The sequence below is a fragment of the Cryptotermes secundus genome, unplaced genomic scaffold (genome assembly GCF_002891405.2).
Source record: "Cryptotermes secundus unplaced genomic scaffold, Csec_1.0 scaffold1509, whole genome shotgun sequence".
Lineage (NCBI taxonomy): Eukaryota > Metazoa > Arthropoda > Insecta > Blattodea > Kalotermitidae > Cryptotermes > Cryptotermes secundus.
Genome location: NW_019737422.1, coordinates 81,853 through 102,716, shown reverse-complemented (window position 1 = coordinate 102,716; position 20,864 = coordinate 81,853). Strand labels below are relative to the sequence as shown.

General features: G+C 42.1%; 2 protein-coding genes across 2 annotated transcripts; both read right to left on the bottom strand.

Moving 5' to 3' along the window:
* Positions 1–1,211: 1,211 nt before the first annotated feature.
* Positions 1,212–20,544, bottom strand: LOC111870440 (peflin-like; the record flags this gene model as incomplete). Its single annotated transcript, XM_023862741.1, has 3 exons — positions 1,212–1,474; positions 16,982–17,125; positions 20,475–20,544. Coding segments are annotated over 3 exons (306 nt in total), but the record flags the coding sequence as incomplete, so codon positions are not given.
* LOC117282789 lies at positions 11,266–14,063 on the bottom strand. Its single transcript, XM_033753843.1, has 2 exons — positions 13,074–14,063; positions 11,266–13,028 (listed from the first exon to the last, which is right to left on the bottom strand). The coding sequence occupies exons 1-2, from the start codon at positions 13,392–13,394 to the stop codon at positions 11,478–11,480; spliced, it is 1,872 nt and encodes a 623-aa protein (XP_033609734.1). The 5' UTR covers positions 13,395–14,063; the 3' UTR covers positions 11,266–11,477.
* Positions 20,545–20,864: the final 320 nt, after the last annotated feature.

Genomic DNA, 20,864 nt, shown 5'->3' with positions numbered 1-20,864 from the left:
CTGTGCAGTTACAGCATCATACCATAAAAATGGAGCATGGAACAAATAATGGAATGCCTGATGGCCAAGATGGAGGCTGACATGAAAGAAGAAATAAAAACTGAGAAGAAATGTAAGACTCTCTCAAAAAGATGAAAGCCTAGTTGGACTCAAATGAAGAAAAAATGAGGACAGCAAAGAAGAGAAGAAAGAAGAAATGAAGATTGGTCGAGCGGAAATGAAAGCCACAATAAGTGCCATCTTACAAGAGATGAAGTCCTATCCAGAGAAGCGGGAGGCAATTCCAGAAGGAGAGGTCATAGCAGAGCATCAGAAAGTCCCTAATGAAGAGGCCGCAGCAGACACTATCAGGGCACTGGAAGACCGATCTGGAGACCACCAACTGCTCATGGTATTCAAGTACCCACAGAAAAGGCGGATCAAGGGCAATGTTATATAAGGAACCCCTAAAGGAAAAATGTTCAGGAAGAGAGGACAGATGCAGCCAAAATTCAACAATGGTATAAGGGACCAAGGATGGAAAAAGCAGCTAGGTCTGGGAACCAAGGAGACATTCCATGAGGCCATCAGAAAAACTCTTGGACTAGAGGCTGTCAAGCTAGCAGCTGGGTCTTCTGTCAGGATTAAAAAAATGAGTATTAAGGCATTGTGGAGGAGCCGGCCACCACCCAAGTGAAAAAAGACACTAGTAGCAGCTTAAATGCCAGAGATGTAGGAGCACTGACCACTCTCAGAATTTTTGCTCACATCAACCAGAAAAAGAATAAATGGTGGTATGCTTTAGGCTACTTGGGACAAGCAGTATTAAGGATAGAGTAATGTGCCATGTCTGCTGAACGCAAGAATTGTGAAGCCGGCAGAGACATCCATTGCTAGGGAACAGCTCTGCAAATATGCCCATTGTTACCCAGTGGTTCAGTAGCCATTATCTGAGTGCTGCAACAGACATTCACTCAACAACAGAAGAACTGTTGGAAGCTATATTTACTGTGCAGTACATGCTGAAGCTACATAATGAGAGAGTCCTGAGATGGCAGTTAGAAGACTAGGAGGTTGGTGCTGGTCTTGCAAACTGCAATTTTTTTTTGAGAATGTAGTCCCCCCTATAGCTGGCAAGGGGTCTGCATATACAGTATCAGGATGTAGTCATCAATACTGAAAACATTTACGGACTCAGAACGCTGATAAGCTACTAGAGAACAAAGTAGTTCTTAAAAATTGCATTAGCATTTATGTAAACTTTATATGTTCTGGCTTATGACAGCAAATTATGATACAAGAACCAGATATGCTAAGTACAGTATAAAATTATCTCATTAATTACAAAAGCACTTACAAGACTATGTGCCTTATCACCACTTAGTTTGAAAAGTTATAGTACTTTATACAGAACAGTTCAGTGCAACACCAAGAAAATCTTCAAAGCCAATTGAGATAATACCCTTATGCTCTTTGTCACGGACCCGGAATGCCTCTGAAATGAAACATAACAATGAAACATTAAAATACATTACCAAAATTTCTGTAGTCAGAACAAGATTAATCTTAGTTTATTTTATTCCACAAATCTCAACTTTTTTTTCTGTAATTTTAAAATCAACACCTTGGGTGTATGATTTACTTAGGAATTTATGAAAATAACCTGTCATAAAAATATACCACTGTCTACTTTCACTGCTTCTATTGAGAAACTGAATAATCCCTGAGTAGTGTTAATTGAAAAAAAAAAGGCATATTGCTATTGCTTTTAAACTTTTCTTGTATTTATTAACTTAATGTTTATATCATGCCTGTAACCTTCATTTGACATGGCACAGCATGTCACATGGATTCTACCTTATACTAAGAATGTCAACAAAATGATTCTCAGAAAGCAATATCAAAAACACTGTCTCCCTGTTCACTTCAGGTTGTATACTTCTTGGAGTTCCTTTCATATTTAATTACCTTTTTTATGTCTCTCATACAGGAGAATTAACTACATAAAACACATGCAGAATACAAACTATTAACACAGATGCAGTATGACATGTAAGATTCTCCATAGCTCCTTTCAACCCTAAAAATGGAGACAGTATATTCCTCCAAAACAATGGTAACTTTCTATCGGAGTACATGGCATCACAGTCTTAATATTCACTGCTCCGAGAACAAAATCCACATTTCTAGCCCAAGCCCTCAGTATTTTAAGGATGTTTAAATCTGTCTTTATTTGAGACAGTTGTGATTTTTATACTACTTATAGGACAACATATTCAGGATACAAGTTAAAGTTGATCTTTTATTTGATAAAGCATAGTTTCAAGGAGGCTCGATTGCTTGTTTTGAGCTTTCTAAACAATCTATGTCATTTTAAAATGTGCCAGAATCCTATTCTCAGATAACATGGGTGTTGCCTCTTTCTTTATTTTTGTCTTTATCTCATCCTGACTTCTTGGAAATGTGCATTACTTTACATCACACCAGCTGGCCATCTTAGTCTTGAAAATATTGTGACATTACACCTGAAAGGAGGAATAGTGGAGCCAGAAGAGGCAACCACTGCTAGGCAACAGTGCAGTAAAATATGTTTCCTCAGCAACAAATACACCTGCAACAATATAAGAACTGTGGAAAATGACGTTTTCTACACGATTCATGTCAAGGCTATACAGCGAGTATCAATAGGACAAGTTAGATGTGAGTCAGTAGTCATAGTTGGTGGTTGGCTGTGAGCAATTGCAGAGAAATCTCCATCTGTAGAAGCCACCACCAAGTAACAACCAGTTAAGAGAGAACAAACTAAGAAGACTTAGTATTTGTTGTAGTAATTTCTAGAGTGTAGATTAGAGAGCATGTTATAGTCACTTTTAGGTATGAGTTATAAATGTTCAATAAATTTAATATTCAATATAAAAAACCCGGTGTCTAGTCACTAACATGTGACAGTATAAACATGGAGCCCAAGATCAGAAAAGAATATAAATACTTACTTTGTCTTTCATTTGTGATATTATTGGCTTATTCAAGCTCTGTTCATTTTCTTTTCAGACAGGGACAAACAATGTGAGCTTTTATGCTGTAACTTCTGGCATTTTAATAGACTTAAATGTGTAACAATATATATGTCAGTTATTTTGGACACAGTTTCTGATTAAAAATGTTCAAATACAACATGTCATTTAGTAAACTGAGTACATGTGGCAGTGGTCATTCCAGTGATTACATTAGCAACAGTTACAAAACAGTTGTTAATAATTCTTTAAAGACTAAGTTTCTGAATAAAAACACAGCAAACTGGATTCTCTATATGCCAGGACCAGACAGCTGAAGCATGCTGTGTAAGCAAGTTGCCTGTTTCACGCTTATGCAAGGAGGCAAAGAAAAAAGAATAGGTAACTGAGGTGTTTCTGCCATTCAGAAAATAAACATTCCAAAAAGAATGAAAATTCAGACTTCAGAAAGTTGTTTTATGCATAACTGTTTTCAAATATTATGACAAAAGGCAAATTCCCTACTGTCAGAAAAGTAATACTTGCTATGACGGAAAAAAGTGCACATAATGGTTCACCTCATATTATATTAATTTATTCTTATGAAATAGTTCAGGTCTATTCCTACATGCTCTGTTCTGACACAAATTTCCTACTGTTACTGCTGCTACATACATGCTGCAGCAACTCTCTAATCATTCTCATCAAATGTCAAGAGATATGAATCCCAATATTTGCTTGCTCTGTGCCAAGGTCTGGTTTGAGAAAGGCCAGATACAATGCAGATTTTTCTTGACCTTCCCGTCTCTCATCTGTGATAAAGGTACAATTTTAAAAATGTGGGCAGTATCAGGCTCCTAACATGGTCTGAAATTCACCTAATCCCTTCTCCCAGCCAGCATCATCATCCTACACCGATGAACAGTGTAAAGTGTAGTGTCTTCTGGGATGTTACATCATGTAGTCTGGTACAAGTTTAGCAATGTGCTTCCAAAACACTGCTAAACTTCTATCAGACCACAACACACAGCATCCCAAAATTAATAATACGCTTCATAGTCACCAGTCTAAGATCCTCAAACTTCTTAGGTATATTGTAATTTGTACTATTCTTGCCTCCACCTTAGATATTGACACCTTTGTTACTGTTAAGATGGATAGAGGCCAGGAATGTTGCTAAGAACCAGGGCCTGGATTTTGATGACATCATTTTTTTCCTCGTATCCTATGCGATGCTCTTAAATATATAAATCTGGGATATTAGCTGCTGGTTACAGAAATGTAAATTTTATAGGTAATTCTTAGATTTAAGGTCATTTTTGGCCATTTTAGGGAATTTTTCTTCATATGTTTTCCGAAATGTGAATAACATGGAAGCGAAGTGTTCTTTCTTTTCTCCATTACGTCATTTTTCTGGATTTTTTTGGGTCGTTTTTTTAATATTTTCAGGTCATCAAAATCCGGGCCCTGCCAAGAACACAACTACAGCCAACAGCAGCATGTGAGTAAATTTTTTGGGGGGGGGGCATTAGAACTCCAGGAGTATGCAGCATGTTCAACCAAATCCAGTTTTGTTTGAAGTCTTGTATTTTTGTTGCATCCCACTGGGTAAATCACTACAGATAATATTTATTATATTCCTGGCAACATGTGTTGAAACATATCAGCCTAGACAGCAACATCACCTTCGGGGAATAAGTTTTTTTGACAGAAATATAATAAATATTATCTATAATTATCTGCAGCACTATATAATTTCTTTCATATGTATTTGTATTTATTGTGAGTTCAAGAGATCCAAAGATGGATATAGAACATGTCATAAAATAATATAGAGCATAGAATACATATATAGTTATTATACAACTAGACAGTACAATGAATACAACAGTAATAAAAGTTATCTATTTAGATATTCATCCACAGTATAAAACGTATGAGTGTTCAAGAAATGCCTTAATACAACCTTAAACTTTTTAAAATTAATAGATGTGTTCTTGATCTCTATGGCCAATTTATTAAACATTTTTATACCCGCATAATAAACTACTTTTTGATAAATAGTTAAATTAGCATGAGGAAGATACAAATCTTGTCTTTGTCTAGTATCAATACTATGAGAATCAATGTTTGATGGAAAAAGAACTTTATTTTAAAATACAAATACTAACAATGAAAATATATATTGTGATGCAAATGATAAAATATTTAACTCTTTAAATATGTTTCTACACGAAGCTCTACTGCCATATCCCCACATAGCTCATTGAAAACTTATTGCCACCTGCCCACAAATTGACATAGCTTGTCAGCTATGAGTCACACAATGAAACCAAAATCAATCACTGGGATTTACATTTGGCCTTCAATGCATGATCACTCAACTTATGACCATTTTTACGGTCAAAGAGCATACATATAACACTGAAGGTTAAACAGGCTTCCTTCCTAAGCTTACGTGCTCAGCTGCTGCCAATTACATTATTTCTTATGGTGACCCCCCACCACCATAGTTCAGAATGACGTTACATATGACCGTGGATTTGGAACACAGCCTGTTTAACAATAAAATGTACTGTATAAATTCAAAGTCAAATTCTGTTCATGTGCTTAACACATTCAGGGCCGGAGGGGCCAACTGGCCCTCTACGTTTCTATAGCGTTGTGGACTGGGCGGGCCAAATGGCCATTTTCTGACGCGTTATGTTACAACCAACTATATCTCGCTGTGTGGCCATGTTGCATCATAGCTACTATGTAGTTGACCTCAGGAATGTTTGCTAGCTTAGCCAGTAACATGATCACGCTCATTTCCTGTCACACCCTAAAGAAAAAAGCCTTTGTTCGAGTCCAAGCTTCCACGTTGTAACCGCCCTTCTTCGGTTCTGCTAGCCCCGGTAGAGCAATTAGACTCCTCTCAGGGCGTGTTGACTGGCCACGACTTGGGTGATTAGTGGGGCTTTAGGCGTAGGGAAATCACCACAACACCAATTAACTGTATGGAGTCTTTATTAACTTTTCACTAATTAAATGGAAACAGCCCGTATTGGTACACTTCACAGATTCGTGGATGTAGGCTTACTTTCTGGTCTGGGGACGCACACTTAATAGTTACCACCGGCGTGTTTACGGGGATCCGAACACGTGTACCCCCGGTGAAGGTAAATTTCAAAGTCCTCTGGCCAAGCACCCTCTGAATGGTAAATTTGCCCTGGTTACCCAAAATTCGGGCCAAGGACCTCCCACTTCAGACGATGATTGGCTGGACCGGGCAGACTGGGAGGTTGCTTATCATTCTCCTCCAATTAGGAAAGCGAATATCCACTAGTGTACAGTTTAGGGGTGAACTTTGCCACCTGCTGCGTGGCTGTCAAACTGAGATTTTGGGGTAGCAGGAAACGACTTGCTAAATTTATGACTTCCCCTGTCAAGTTTAGAATTTCTAAAGGACTCGGCCTTGTTACGCATTAAATTAACTGATTTACGAAAGGGCAGCTGGCTTCAAGCTTGACCCAAGCCACTTGCTGCTTGTCTCAGGGGGAAGATTCCAAATTGTGAGGCGAAAGTGAGGAATTTCACAAAACCCTAACCATACACAAACATCCATTGACCTTCCCATAAACTGGACAGTTACAACCTCCCAAGCGAAATAATGGCTATTCTGGCGCAGCCTGAATAAGTCAAGATTTCGTCTTACTGCCGTTTCTCCTCCATTTCTACACACAAATGCTTAAGCCTAGAAAAATACACACTAAATGTAAATAGACCTTAATTGACCGCATGGTCCACCGCTGGCTGCAATAGCAAGAGGCTTACCATGTACAACACATCTGAAAATTTAGGTAGCTTTCGTCCCCTTTCCTACAAACCGTACCGTTCAGTAAACCCTAAAATAACAAATGAAAATTCACACAGTCATTGAGACAATACTGAAATGGGCTGACAATACAAAGTCCCTTGTTGCCTCTTTCTTTGGCTCCAATACATTTCTCAGACTTTCGAAACTTACATCTTACAACTAAAATTGTTTATCGGCTCACTTCTAGTTTCTACCCGTTCCAGTCCTGTTGTTGCTCATGTCGCTACCATTGTTCTGACCACTTTCTTGAAGTTCACTTCTGGTTCACTCGCACATTGTCACATTTATGGGCCTCACTGGACAATACCTCACTCCCTAAGTTGCTTTGTCACCTCGGATTTACAGCTTGTTTCACACTACCAGGTCTTACGCTTTCCTGGCAACTCATCTCCTACAATTCGGTTCACACAGGCTAACATTCTTATTGTCCTAACATACCCATACAAGTATGTAATATTTTTCGGTGGCATGCTGACCATGGTTCCTACCATTAGAATTTAGGCGAGCGTAAACTTAATTCTCTCTCCCTCGCCCATTCTCTTTCAGACCTATGAGTTCAAACTTTCTCCTGCCTTTCCTCATTCACTCCTTGCCGAAACCGATTGAAAGTTACACATTTACAAGCCTTCTCTGTTATCCCTTTTACAAGTATTTCCATACAAAGGCGCGCAGGCCTACATAGAAAGTCGGTATTCACACAGCCATCACCCCAGCGCAGCAATTACTGAGAAACTCTTCCCACACACATTTCCTCAAATTTCGGATCATTTAACTGCCTGACCTCTTGATACCTAGAAATTTAACTGGATTCACTTGTTCTTACTACAATTTTATCATCACTTACCCCTTGACCAGTATGCCATTATACTAACACTAGTCCACACTGTCCAAATAAGGCTTAAGGTGGCCCAAGTTAAACATTCCTCTTAGTTTTCCCTTGCCGTCGGAGACCTCGTACATACTAGGGGGTATAAATTTGCTTATGATAAACGGACCATCAAAGGGATGCTGGAATTTCCCGGTGACGCCCTGCGCCGCGTCCGAAGTAGGTTGGCACCGTACGAGCACCTTCTCGTTAAGCTGGGGCCTCCATTTTGTTGTCCCAGTTTTACGTTTGTTCCTCCTGTCGTTAGCCCGCAGCTTCATGCGCGCGTATGCCTTAAGCGTTTTAGACTCGAGGGTTTCCGCCTCCGGCAGCTGTTCCGAAGTTTTATCCAGGATCTCCCTGAATAAATCTGGCCTTGGCTTATCGAACATAAGTTCAATGGGAGAATACCCAGTGGTTCCACTCACTGAAGAGTTCAGCCACTTCGTGATATAGGGGACCAGCTCTGGCCACTTTTTCTGAGCTGTATGGCAGTAAATCTTAAAATATTTGTTAAGTTCTCGCATAACCCGCTCGGCTGGGTTGCTCTCGGGGTGGCGTATGGGGGAATATTTGACATCAATATTTAGATCAGAGAGAGCCTTTCTCCAAGAAGGGCTGGTGAACTGGCTACCGTGGTCACTGAGTATGCATTGGGGGGTGGTAACTTCTGGAAAGTAGAGTGATTTTAGCTTGTTCAGGCAGCTCTTTGTGGTGGCCGATTTTAAGGCGTACAGGGCTACATGCTTGGAAAACACGTCCAGGCACACCAGAATGTACTTGACTCCGCCACGCCCTGTGGGCAGGGGACCATAGAGGTCCAAAGACATCAGCTCCCCTGGTTTCGTGGGTAAGTGGGATCGTGTCTCGATCTCATACGCTCGATTGGGATGTTTCACGCGCTGACATACGTCACAATGCGAAACATACCGGCGCACCTTTCTACCTAAGTTCCTGATATAGAACGAGTAGGACAGATGATGCATGCACTTATCAGTGCCTTGGTGACCCAATAAGGCATGTACGTAACTTATGACCCTGTACTCTAGGTCCCTTGGGAGTACCGGCCTCCAGTACGGGTACATTTTGTCATCCTTACGATACAAAACTTCATTCCTGAGAGTGAACTGACCAGCCCTGGAGGGGATACCTGTCTCCAAGGTCCGCATGATTTCGCAGATTTTGGGGTCCTCGAGTTGGTGTTTCGCCAAATTCCCCAGTTCCTTCTTCAGGTCGGGGTCCAGATTCAGATTAATGGGGGACACGAGTATTTCCTTTGGTCTCACTAGCTGGTTCAGACCTTCCTCCGTAAGGCCTACTGGATTTCGGCTTAAAGCGTCTGCGAAAAAATTATCGGTTCCCTTTATGTGCACTATGTGGAGGTCGTACTCCTGGATCTGCATGACCCAGCGCGCGACCCTGTTGGAGGTTAGGCTGCATTTCCTTAAAAACGTCAGCGCCTTGTTATCGGAGTAGACAGTGACTTTGTGGCCGAAAATGTATACTCTGTATTTCTGCAAAGCGTAGACGACAGCCAGCAATTCTTGCTCGCAGGTGGAGTACTTCCTTTCAGTGGGGGACAGCACCCGTGATGCTGAGGATACTATCAGCTTTTCCCCGGAGTCACTTTCCTGCATAAGAACCGAGCTAATGCCAAGTTTGCTCGCATCCGTGTATATAGCGTACGGAAAATCAGGGCGTGGGTGAACCAACTGAACACTCTTAGCGAAGCTTGCGCGCAGTTTCTCAAAGGCGCCCTTCATCTCGTCGGTCCAGCTCCACTTAATCCCCTGCTTCAGCAATGGGAGGAGGGGGGCTACGTACTCAGCGTAACCTACTATGAAGCGGCTGTGGAAGTTGCAGGTCCCTAGAAATTGCCGTAGCTGTTTCGCGTTCCTCGGCGCCGGATATTTCAGAATGGCCTCAACTCTATCCGGGTCCGCTGATACCCCCATCCTATCAATCCTATGACCTAAAAATCTTATCTCCTTCTGGCAGAATCGGCATTTAGCCGCATTCAATGTAAAGCCTGCTCTCGCCAATTTATTTAGAACAATTTTCAAGTGCCTGAGATGCTCCCCGAAACTTTTAGAAAATACCAAGACATCGTCCACGTAAAAGACAACAAACTCATCAGTCTCACCACCAAAGACCAATTTCAGGGCTCTCACAAAAGCGGATAGTGAATTTCGGAACCCGTACGGCGTGCGCGTGTACTGGTACACAGTAGAATCGAACAAGAATGCAGTGTACTTCCGGGAGTCTCTGTGCAGCGGAATTTGTAAATACGCGGAGGTCAAATCTAGGGTGGTCATGAACTGCGCTCCTTCAAATTTTTGCAGTAACTCTTGTAAAGGTGGAGTGCGCTCTCTATCCGGGACGGTATGCTGGTTCACCTTCCTGGCGTCCACACAAATCCTAATTTTCTTATTTCCTTTATGAACCACAGACAAAGGGTTAAGGAAGGGTGAATTACTAAATTCCAAAATGCCATCCTGCAGCATTTGCTTAATCTGGTCTCTCACGGCGGGGCGGACAGCAAAGGGGATGGGGCGAGAATATCCTACTATGGGTTTATCTTCGTCTACCTGAAATCTATACTAAAAAATGTTGCACCTGCCCGGTCTGACGGTGAAACACTTCATATAACTACTCAATAACTCGATCAAGCATTCTTTCTGGGACACATTCATATTGTCATTCGTGTCGATCAGAGTAAACAAATCCGCCTCCTTCAACGAGCGTGAGTCATGGAGGTCGAGTTCTGACGTTTGGATAGGGGTGGGTTGGAGCAGGTTACTCGCTGTTCTTCCTACATTAACTTCCTTAAGGCCAGCCGCTTCTTCTTCGCATAGGCCCTCAACCAGGCTGCCATAAATCTCTCTCGGACACTCTCCTTCATGCACTTCTCGATCTACTAATAACTCTTGGTCGCCCGCGGCGCCATTTAACAGGGTCCTCTGCCCTACATAACTACCATTCACGGTAGCACAATTCAAAATACAACTTTCTTCCTCAACAAGCCATTCTTTTCCCTTTCTACCTGCTTCTGTCTGGGTTGCGTCACAGCTGGCTTTAACAGCTGAGTGACGTGGGTCATTGCCTACAGCTGGGGTTTTCAGGTCATGGGTGACACCAAAACATTTATGGGAGGGATCTTCCTTCGACTCCCGCTCATGATTTCTGGCGTCCAATGGCCCGGAACTTTGATCGAACGAATGTCCCTTCCTGCTTCCATCTCTCTCATAGTAAAAACATTTAGTAACAAAATCAATAGTGATCCCATATTCCTTAGCGAATGATGAGCCTAAAATGGCCGAATTAATTAACTGTGGAGATATTAAGAAAATAGCCTCAAACCTATCCTCGCCTACAAAAAATTCTATGAGCGCCTGCTTCTTAATCCTCTTTGTCCTCCTGCCAAATGCCGTGACTAGTGCTACATTTTCTAGCGGCAGCGTGGGCACAGCTATCCCTGCCCCTATCAGCTGATCATAAAGCTTCTCGGTCAAGATGTTCGCCTCGCTTCCTGTGTCTAAAAGGGCGCTAGCTGAAATGCCGTTCCCGAAAGAAATGTTCACTTGAGGGCAGCAAGCTAAGTCGTTCTCATTTATGAAGAACAATATCAATCCCCCTGCCTCTGGTTCGATTCCCTCATCCAAAATTTCTGGTCCATTAACGTTTACTGCAATCTTGCCCTGAAGGCTTAGCCTGTGAGGTGGACCTGTCGGTTCGTTGTTTTTACTGGCGAGAGTCATTCGGTCCTCAACAACTCCCTGCTCTAGTTTCCCAAGTCCCCAGCGCGACGTTGTCCATCGGTGCCGGCGAAGGTGGGAGCGTGGGGGTTCAAGGAGTTCCCTGCAGCGGGGCGGCTGTTGACCGGCTCCGTATCCCTAGCGGACGGTCCAAACCCCCCGCGTGTCTGGTGTCCACGCCGGTTGTCATAGCGGCAGTAATCGTTCCGGCGGTCGTACTGTACTCGCCTTGCGTGATATTGGTTGGGGCGTGATCTTTCATATCCCCCACGGCTAGGTGGATTCCCTCTGGGAGTCGGATCGGGTTGGTGGGTTACCGGGTTCGAACCTCGGTATGACCCGTCCCCTTCCATCATCTCTACCCTTTTCAACAGGTCCAAGGTCTCCCCTACCGTACTCAGATTGTAGCCTATCATTGCCCTCTGGACCATTACTGGAAAGTGATGTCTGACCGCCTCAATTACTTCTGTGTCAGAGGGCCTGGGTTCCAAATAAGAGGCCATGGTAGCGTACTTTAGGAAATGGCTGGACAGAGATAAACCAGACCTGGGATTGAACCTGTCTTGATACAAACTGCAACGGACTAGGCTTTGCTTTGACTTTGACCAATAATTACCGGAAAATGCTACCTTAAATTGCTCATAGTCACTCAGGTTTCGGGCTACAGTGGCCACCCACTGTTTGCCTACAGCACCCACTATAGATTTGAATGCTAGCGATAGCTGGAGGGGCTTAGGCACACTCCTGAGCCTCATGAATTCATCCAGCTGATTTAGATGAAATATCGGGTTAACCTCCGAGCTATCGTCGAACTGAGGCAACGGGAAGTCAGCGCAACTCAAATAATTGTTCGCCGAGTGATGGCGTACAGGCTCTATAGTACTCTCACACACAGCAACCCCATTCACACACACAGAACATGAATTCGAATTACAACTGCATTGTACATTTTCTATTCTAGCTATATTAGCAGTGGGCGGTGGAGTGGGAGAGCCATGAACAGCGTTCGTCACTTCCCTGATTTGTGTTACTTCTGTACCACAAGTCATGGGAGTCGCTCGGGCAAGCTTGTCCTTCAGTTTACCAATCGCGGAATTTAATAGCTCGAACTTGCGTTCGTTTCCAAGTTTTTCGGTTTCTGCCGCTTTGTTTAGCTGTGCGGTGCTCTCCCCCTGCCGTTTTTCTAAGTCCTCTGCACGTTTTACCAGGTCGCCCTTTAATATTTCTATATCATTAGCCAGGTGAATTACCTGATCGCCAATTAAATCTACCTCCGTCCTGACTTCCAGAACTTTGCCGGAGAGTTCACCAGTCAACTCCTGGTTGCTCCGGGATTGCTGTTCCAGCCGGGTCTCGAACTCCGAACTGATTCCCTGAAGCTTCTCCTGCACCATTTGTAATTCCCTGTCCGTGTCACCCTGTAGTTGCCTAACCTGGCGAGACACTTTAGACGTTTCGGCCTGAAGTTTCCTTGAAAATTCTTGGCTGAGTTTTTGATTATCTAGTCGAAACTGCTCTACCAGTTTCTCGTTTTCCCTCCGGATCTCCTCTCTCATCTGATCATTACTCTCCCTTAATTTCTCCTCTACTCTACTCTGCAGTTCCTTATTACTCTCCTTTAGTTTCTCCTCTAACTTACTGGCCAGTTCTTCGTTCCCAGTCTTCATCGATGCAATCATGCTGGCGAATAAGTCTTGTAAATAACTCGGTACAGCGGGGGAGTCGGCTGCAATATTTTCACTCTGGGCTTGTATCGTCACTTCCATCGTGTTCCTAACCTGGTCTCCTAACTCATCCAGACTTTCTACTGCTACACTTGACCCCTCTATTTCAACACAATCCCCCTGGTCACACGACAGGTCTGCAGAAAATACCCCCGACATGTTCTCACTATCAGCCTGCTCCACTTCTATAACCCGGTTCCGAAGCGTTCGGCTGGCCATGTGTGTCACTTGACTAACCTTGGTGTTGCGTGTTCGATGTTGTTGTGTTGGGCGGCCCTCCGCGCTCTGGAAGCTAGGTTGCGACTCCGTCCGTACTTCCTCTTGGCCCCTGCGGTGTGGTCCCTGACAGCTGCAGTGGCGGTTGTCTGCGCTGCTGTGGCGTTCGTAGGTAGGTCCGCTGCCCTTTTTTTCACACTTTTGTGCTGGCACTTAACCACTGATTGTTTCCGCTGGCTCCTCACTGCCTCTAGTCACCCTTGTCGCGATATCGGCCGTCGCGTTGGGCGCCACACTCACCCTGTAACCGTCCTTCTTCGGTTCTGCTAGTCTCGGTAGAGCAATCCGACTCCTCTCAGGGCGTGTTGACAGGCCACGACTTGGGTGATTAGTGGGGCTTAGGTGTAGGGAAGTAACCTCAACACCGATTAACTGTATGGGGTCTTTATTTAATTTACACTAATTGGATAGAAACAGCCCGTATTGGTACCCTTCACAAATTCGTGGACGTAGGCTTACTGTTCTGGGGACGCACACTTAATAGTTACCACCGGCGTCTTTACGGGGATCAGCACACCTGTACCCCCGGTGAACGTAACTTTCCAAGTCTCTTTGCCAAGCACCCTCTGACTGGTAAGTACTTGCCCTGGTTACTCACAATTCGGGCAAAGGACCCCCGTCCCTTCAGACGATGATTGGCTGGACCGGGCAGACTGGGAGGTGGCTTATCATTCTCCTCCAATTAGGAAAGCGAATATCCACTAGTGTACAGTTTAGGGGTGAACTTTGCCACCTGCTGCGTGGCTGTCAAACTGAGATTTTGGGGTAGCAGGAAACGACTTGCTAAATTTATGACTTCCCCTGTCAAGTTTAGAATTTCTAAAGGACTCGGCCTTGTTACGCATTAAATTAACTGATTTACGAAAGGGCAGCTGGCTTCAAGCTTGACCCAAGCCACTTGCTGCTTGTCTCAGGGGGAAGATTCCAAATTGTGAGGCGAAAGTGAGGAATTTCACAAAACCCTAACCATACACAAACATCCATTGACCTTCCCATAAACTGGACAGTTACAACGTATGAACCAGGAAGTCAGCAGTGCAACATGGGTCAGAGACGAAAGCAGTTGCAGGCGAAGCATTCTCTCGGACAACAAGAAATATTAGATTTGTTCTCCGATGAGCTATCAGATTTGCCAACTGCTTCGTCTTCTGATAGCGAGGCCAGCCTCAGTGAAAGTGACAGTGACAGGGGCCACAGGGCCCCCCAAAATAATGTGTCCAGTGAAAGTGAGAGCTCTGATGAAAGTGCGAGTACCGGGACAGCCACATGGGGTAAAGTGGACGAAACCCCCACTTTGGGTAGGTTTACTGGTGATCCAGGGGTGAAACGGATGCCATCGGACCCAACAGATATGTCTGAAGTTGCGTCACTGTTTTTGGAGATAGTTTCTTTGACCTGTTATGTCAGGAGACTAACAGATACTATCTCCAACACCGTGAGGCGTACGACCGCACCTATAAGGTGTTGGATGTGGGTGGATGTCACTTCAACAGAAATGAAAAAAATTTTGGCTATGATCATTCTAATGGGGCTTACGAAGAGAGATACTTTGAAGGATTATTGGTCAAGTGACCCATTTTTAGAAATTCCCATTTTCGGCAAACTCATGAGTCGTATGAGATTTGAACAGATATGGTGGTGTTTGCATTTCGGTAATAATGAAGTGCAACCACAACCAATGGGCAGGCTTTTCAAAATTCAGCCCTTATTAGACATTTTGGTTGAGAAATTTCAGACAGTTTATAAGCCAGAGCAACAACTGTCTTTGGACAAATCTGTGATTCCTTGGAGGGGAAGGCTTCGTACTCGAATGTATAATCCTGGGTAACTCACAAAGTATGGCCTACTTGTCCATGTAGTCACGGAAAGCACTTCAGGCAATATAGGAAATTTAGAAATTTATTCTGCTAAAGGCAAGAAATTGCAAGAAACTACTGTTTCTGTTTTGGGTCCCTATTGGATCAAAATTATCACATTTATCGAGATAATTATTACAACAGTGTGGCAACTGCAGAATACCTACTTTCAAGGAAAGTATGTATTTGTGGTACAATTAGGGTGAACAGAGGCCTTCCGTCAGATCTGAAAGAGGAATGTAAATGCCTGAAACGTGGCGACACCGCATTCAGGAGGAAGGGGGACATTCTTCTTCAGTCCTGGAGGGATACTCGCATTGTGAATATGGTTTCCACTATTCACAATTCGAGTATGGTTGATGTTCAGAGACGCCATGGGCAAGTGAAGAAGCCTCTTTGTATTTCCGAGTATAATATGTTCATGAAGGGAGTTGATAGGGCCGACCAGTACTTGGCCTATTATTCCCTTCCTAGGAAAACAGTAAAATGGACGAAGAAAATTGCACTGTGGCTTATAAACTGTGCACATTTCAATTCATTTTCAGTTTTCAAAAAGGTGAACAGAAATTCTACTTTGAAATACAAAGCATTTCTGTTGAACTTGGCAAAAGCTTGGGCTACTAACCTCACGGTGGCGGCAGTACCTGTGTCATACATACATAGCATTCCATAGATCCATGAGTTAGTCAGATGACCTACCGGATGTGGAATTTGTCAAAAATCATACAATACATATATACATGCACAATTCAAGTTCACATAAATAGTAAGGATTTCACAAAAGTAGTAAAATATCCATCATAAATCCATACATTAACATATAGTTCCATATGTCAAGACACAGACATAGTGCAGCTGTGGCCATCTGTTTGCACCCGCCTGAGGCCTCATGTGGACCCCCCTGGACGACTCTCGGGTGATATGTGGAAACATACCCTCATGAGAATTGTGAAGAGTGAACATTGCAAGAAGAAGTCCCCTTCTAGGCAGTGCCGTGTGTGCGCAGTCCACAAGAAGAAGAGTAGGACTGCGTACATCTGCAACTTCTGCGTGATGCCTCTTCACAAAGGGGAATGTTTCCAGAGATATCACACATGCAAGCATTTCTAGGAGCTCTGGTAAGTGTTCTCCAAAAATTTTAGTTCATAAAATTAATTAGGAGATTTTATATTAATTTTTAAAGTGAACAGTGCACAAGTTAGGGTGCTAGGCTTAAAAACCCCGGTCCCCAGGGTGATTGAAATATTTAAACAACCGGTCCGCAATGTGTTAAGCAGACAGGCACATAAAGGCCCAGGCTATAAAAATTGACTACTGTTTGTCAATGAGTGAGATCAAACACATACTTCAGTGGTAGCAAGAAACAGTGTTAGTCATCACAACAATTAATACATCCTTAATTACAGTTTTTACTTATTATGCTAATTATTACATCCTTATATGAGATTTTGAGGGTCACAAAGCAGTGTGCCGTGGTGTAATCCCATGTAATAGGTGGGTGTAAGATGAAAAAGATTCCTGAATAAACGAAGAAAATAATTTGAAAATAATTACCAATTTCAAACATGTGTCCAGTAGGACAGGTTTGTTGAAATTCTGTTTTATTTCCATAAACATACAATGTACACAGGCAATAGTTTACAGTTACACAGTACTGAGATACTAAAACTGTACCTTGATTAAGTTCTGGTTCCTCAATGTGTCCTGAGCCATCTCTATCGTATGTCCTGAATGCAGCCAGCCACTGGTTGATGTAACTGTACAACAGCTGGAACTCGTTTACATCTATTGTGCCACTTCGATCTCTGTCAAACATACCTGAACACAATACAAAATGAAACACAGTAGTGAAATCTAGAATCACACATAATTTGTATATAATTCTCTGACAAAATCCCTCCTACTTTTATCGTAACACCTCACATCTTCCTCAAGCAATGATCACTCTATCCAAAACAACATGTAACATGTTACTGCTTTTCATCTCCATCTTTACAATTACTACATATCAACTTTATTCTATGGTTTTACACTTAACACTCTGTGGACCAGCAATTTAAATATTTCAATCACCCTGGGGACTGGCATTTTTAAACCTACTACCCTAACATGTGCACTGTTCACTTTAAAAATTAATATAAAATCTCCTAATTAATTTTATGAACTAAAATTTTTGGAGAACACTTACCAATGCTCCTAGAAGTGCTTGAGAGTGTGATATTTCTGGAAACATTCCCCTTTGTGAAGTGGCATTACACAGAACTTGCAAATGTAGACAGTCGTACTCCTTTTTTTGTGAACCGTGCAAACACGGCATTGCCTAGAAGGATGCTTCCTCTTGGAATGTTCACTCTTCACAATTTTCACGAGGGTATGTATCCACATATCACCCGAGAGTTGCCCAGGGGGGTCAACATGAGGCCTGAGTGGGGTGGGAGTTGATGGGCATGGTCGCACTAAGTCTGTGTCTGACTCTCGTTCTGTCACCACCATCTGGTCTGTAGCCCAGGCCTTTGCCACATTCATCAGAAATGCTTTGTATTTCATCCATGATATGTATACAGTGGCCGTCTTGTAGTGCACTCAATTTCACCTGTTACTTGACGACATGTTTCGGCAACATAGTGTCATCATCAGGTGCCCTAATTACGCTAAGCTATTTATGCTATGTCTTTGTAAAGTTATTTAAAAAGTGCATAAGATTATTCATCTTATGTCTTAATTAAAACTTGCGTGTGGTTCTACCAAAATGGGGGGCGTTTTTCTTATATTCTGCGTAAACCGTGTCTTGTGATGTGTGTTCCCATTTTAGCTGCGAGTGTTGTAATCTTTGTATTTCAATTTTGAATCACGGGTTAGATTTTTGTAAACCAAAAATGAATTGAAAATGGCACAATTTATAACCCACAAGGCAACTCTCTTTATCCACTTTATCGTTTTCCTAGGAAGAGAATAATAGGCCAAGTATTGATCGGCTCTATCAACTCCCTTCATGAAAATATTATACACAGAAATACAAATAGGCTTCTTTACTTGTCCATGTCTCCTTTGAACATCAACCATGCTCGAATTGTGAATTGCGGAAATCATATTCACAACACGAGCATCCCTCCAGGACTGAAGAAGAATGTCCCCCTTCCTCCTGAATGTGGTTTCACCACGTTTCAGGCGTTTACATTTCTCTTTCAGATCTGGAGGAAGGCCTCTGTTCACCCTAATTGTTCCACAAACACGTACTTTTCTCGAAAACAGGTGTTCTGCAGTTGCCACACTGCTATAATAATTGTCTTGATAGACATGGTAATTTTGATCAAGATAGGGTTCCAAAACGGAAACAATAGTTTCTTGTAATTTTTTGCCTTCACCAGAATAAATTTCTAAATTTCCACTATAGCCTGAAGTGCTTTCAGTAACTACACGAAGAAGTAGGCTATACTTTATAAGTTTCCCAGGATTATACTATGTTCGCATACAAAGCCTTCTCCTCCAAGGGATCATAGATTCATCCAAAGACAGTTGTTGGTTTGGCTTATAAACTGTCTGAAAGTTTTGAACGAAAAAGTTTAATAAGGGCTGAATTTTGAAAAGCCTGCTTCTTGATTGTGGTTGCAGTTCATTATTATTGAAATGCAAACACCACCAAATTTGTTCAAATCTCTTACGGCTCATTAGTTTACCAAAAATGGGCATTTCTAAAAATGGATCTGTTCGACCAGTACTCTTTTAGATTATCCATCCTTGTATGCCCCATTAGATAGATTATTGCAAAAAAATGTTTTCATTTCTGCTGAAGTGATATCCACCCACTTCAACACCTTATAACTTCTGTCATACTCCTCACGGCGTTGGAGATAGCATCTGTTAGTTTCCTGACATAACATGTCAAAGAAACTATCTCCAAAAACAGTTCTGCTACTTCAGACACTTGCGCTGGGTCTGATGGAATTTGTTGCAGCCAAGGATTTCCAGTAAACTGTCCCAAAGAAGGCGATTTGTTTACTTTTCCCCATGTGGCTGTCCCCACAATGTTACTACCCGCATTTTTGTCGGAGCTACTGTCACTTTTACTGTCTGTGGCCACAATTCTTTCTTGTCCCCTGTCACTGCCACTGTCTGAGTCACTATTACTACACGTCACATAGCTCATCAGAGAACAAGTCAGATATTTCTTGTTCTCCGAGAGATCGCTTGGTCTTCAACCGCTTTCGTCCTTGATCCATATTGCACTACTAACTTACTGCCTGGTACATACAGTTTGAAGACGAACAAAGACATTTTCCTTTGGAGTGGGATAGGAAAACAGTGAGGTCATGTTACTGACTGCTAAGCAAACATTCGGGAGGTCTATTACGCACCAGTTATGCATCTGTGTGGCGCCAGAGCAAGTTATAGTGTGTTGCAACACAATTTGTCCTAAAATCATAATATTATGTGATTCATCCGCAAAGTGTTAACATTTTGTCATGCCACTAGTGCATAATGCAATAACTTGTCTAATAGTTTAATTTACCAGATAAACAGTGGTAAAACGTATGTCTAGAATAAATACACAACATGTACTTCCATGTCCCTAGTGCCAAGGCCAAGAATGATGGAGTTATACTTCCATGACCCTATACATCTTCGTGGCACGAATTTTTAATGAAAATTGAAGGCAGTAAACCACAGGAATGACAAAAATTAACAAAAATTTTGAATACTTTGACCACTTTTGGGAATGCAACTATCATGTAAGGTGGGGAATACCATTATATGCAGACAGTTTGTAAGGGGGTTTCTTTGGTGTGTCCACAAGCCATCTAAGGAGTGGGTGGAGCTAATGAACTGTTGATGACTGATAATTGGTGGGCCTAACACTGTGTGAGAAATTACATGACAGCTGGGATAGAGTAAACTCAAATTTTCCCAAAATTTCAACAAAGATTAGTGTATAATACCTTCACTTTATTACTTCTACCATTATAAATACATCCCAACATTAAATGGGTAGTAACTTCTCTGGGCAAACATTACTGGGTGAACTGATCTGTGATTACTTCACCTATGATTGCAGCACTAAGCTAAAAACTAAAACCTGTACAGTGGTTGGTTATTACTATGATTAAATAAATGCTTGTCATGTCACACTTCCAATATTTTAGTACAACTATACTAGATAAATACTAACCAATCATCAGCTGGCAAGCTGTATCACTAAAATTCTTGCCTTGGCCACTTATAAGAGCACTCTTCAGTAATAGTAATACGTATTATTACGTATTACTATTAATACGTAATAGTAATACGTAATACATAGTATTACAGCATATTAAGAAACGAAAGGAGCACGTATGTACATTAAGAGAGATCAATGTGGATAACATTGCAAATTTTTAACTGGCTCTATAAAAAGAAAATTAGGAAGAAGTCTATAACCAAGAAAATCTTAATAGGAAATTTAATATTTTCCACAATATGTTTTTATTAAATTTTGAGATTTGTTTTCTGTTAATGTTTAAAAAGAAAACAAACATCAATGATAAATGGATAACTAAGGGCATAAGATTATCTTGTAAAT

Excerpts from the sequence above, each read along its gene's own strand:
- LOC117282789 (XM_033753843.1), bottom strand. The coding sequence starts at position 13,394 with ATGGCCAGCCGAACGCTTCGGAACCGGGTTATAGAAGTGGAGCAGGCT. Across the intron at positions 13,029-13,073 it reads CCAGTAAGTTAGAGGAGAAA|TTAAGGGAGAGTAATGATCA; the intron begins CTAAAGGAGAGT and ends GTAGAGGAGAAA.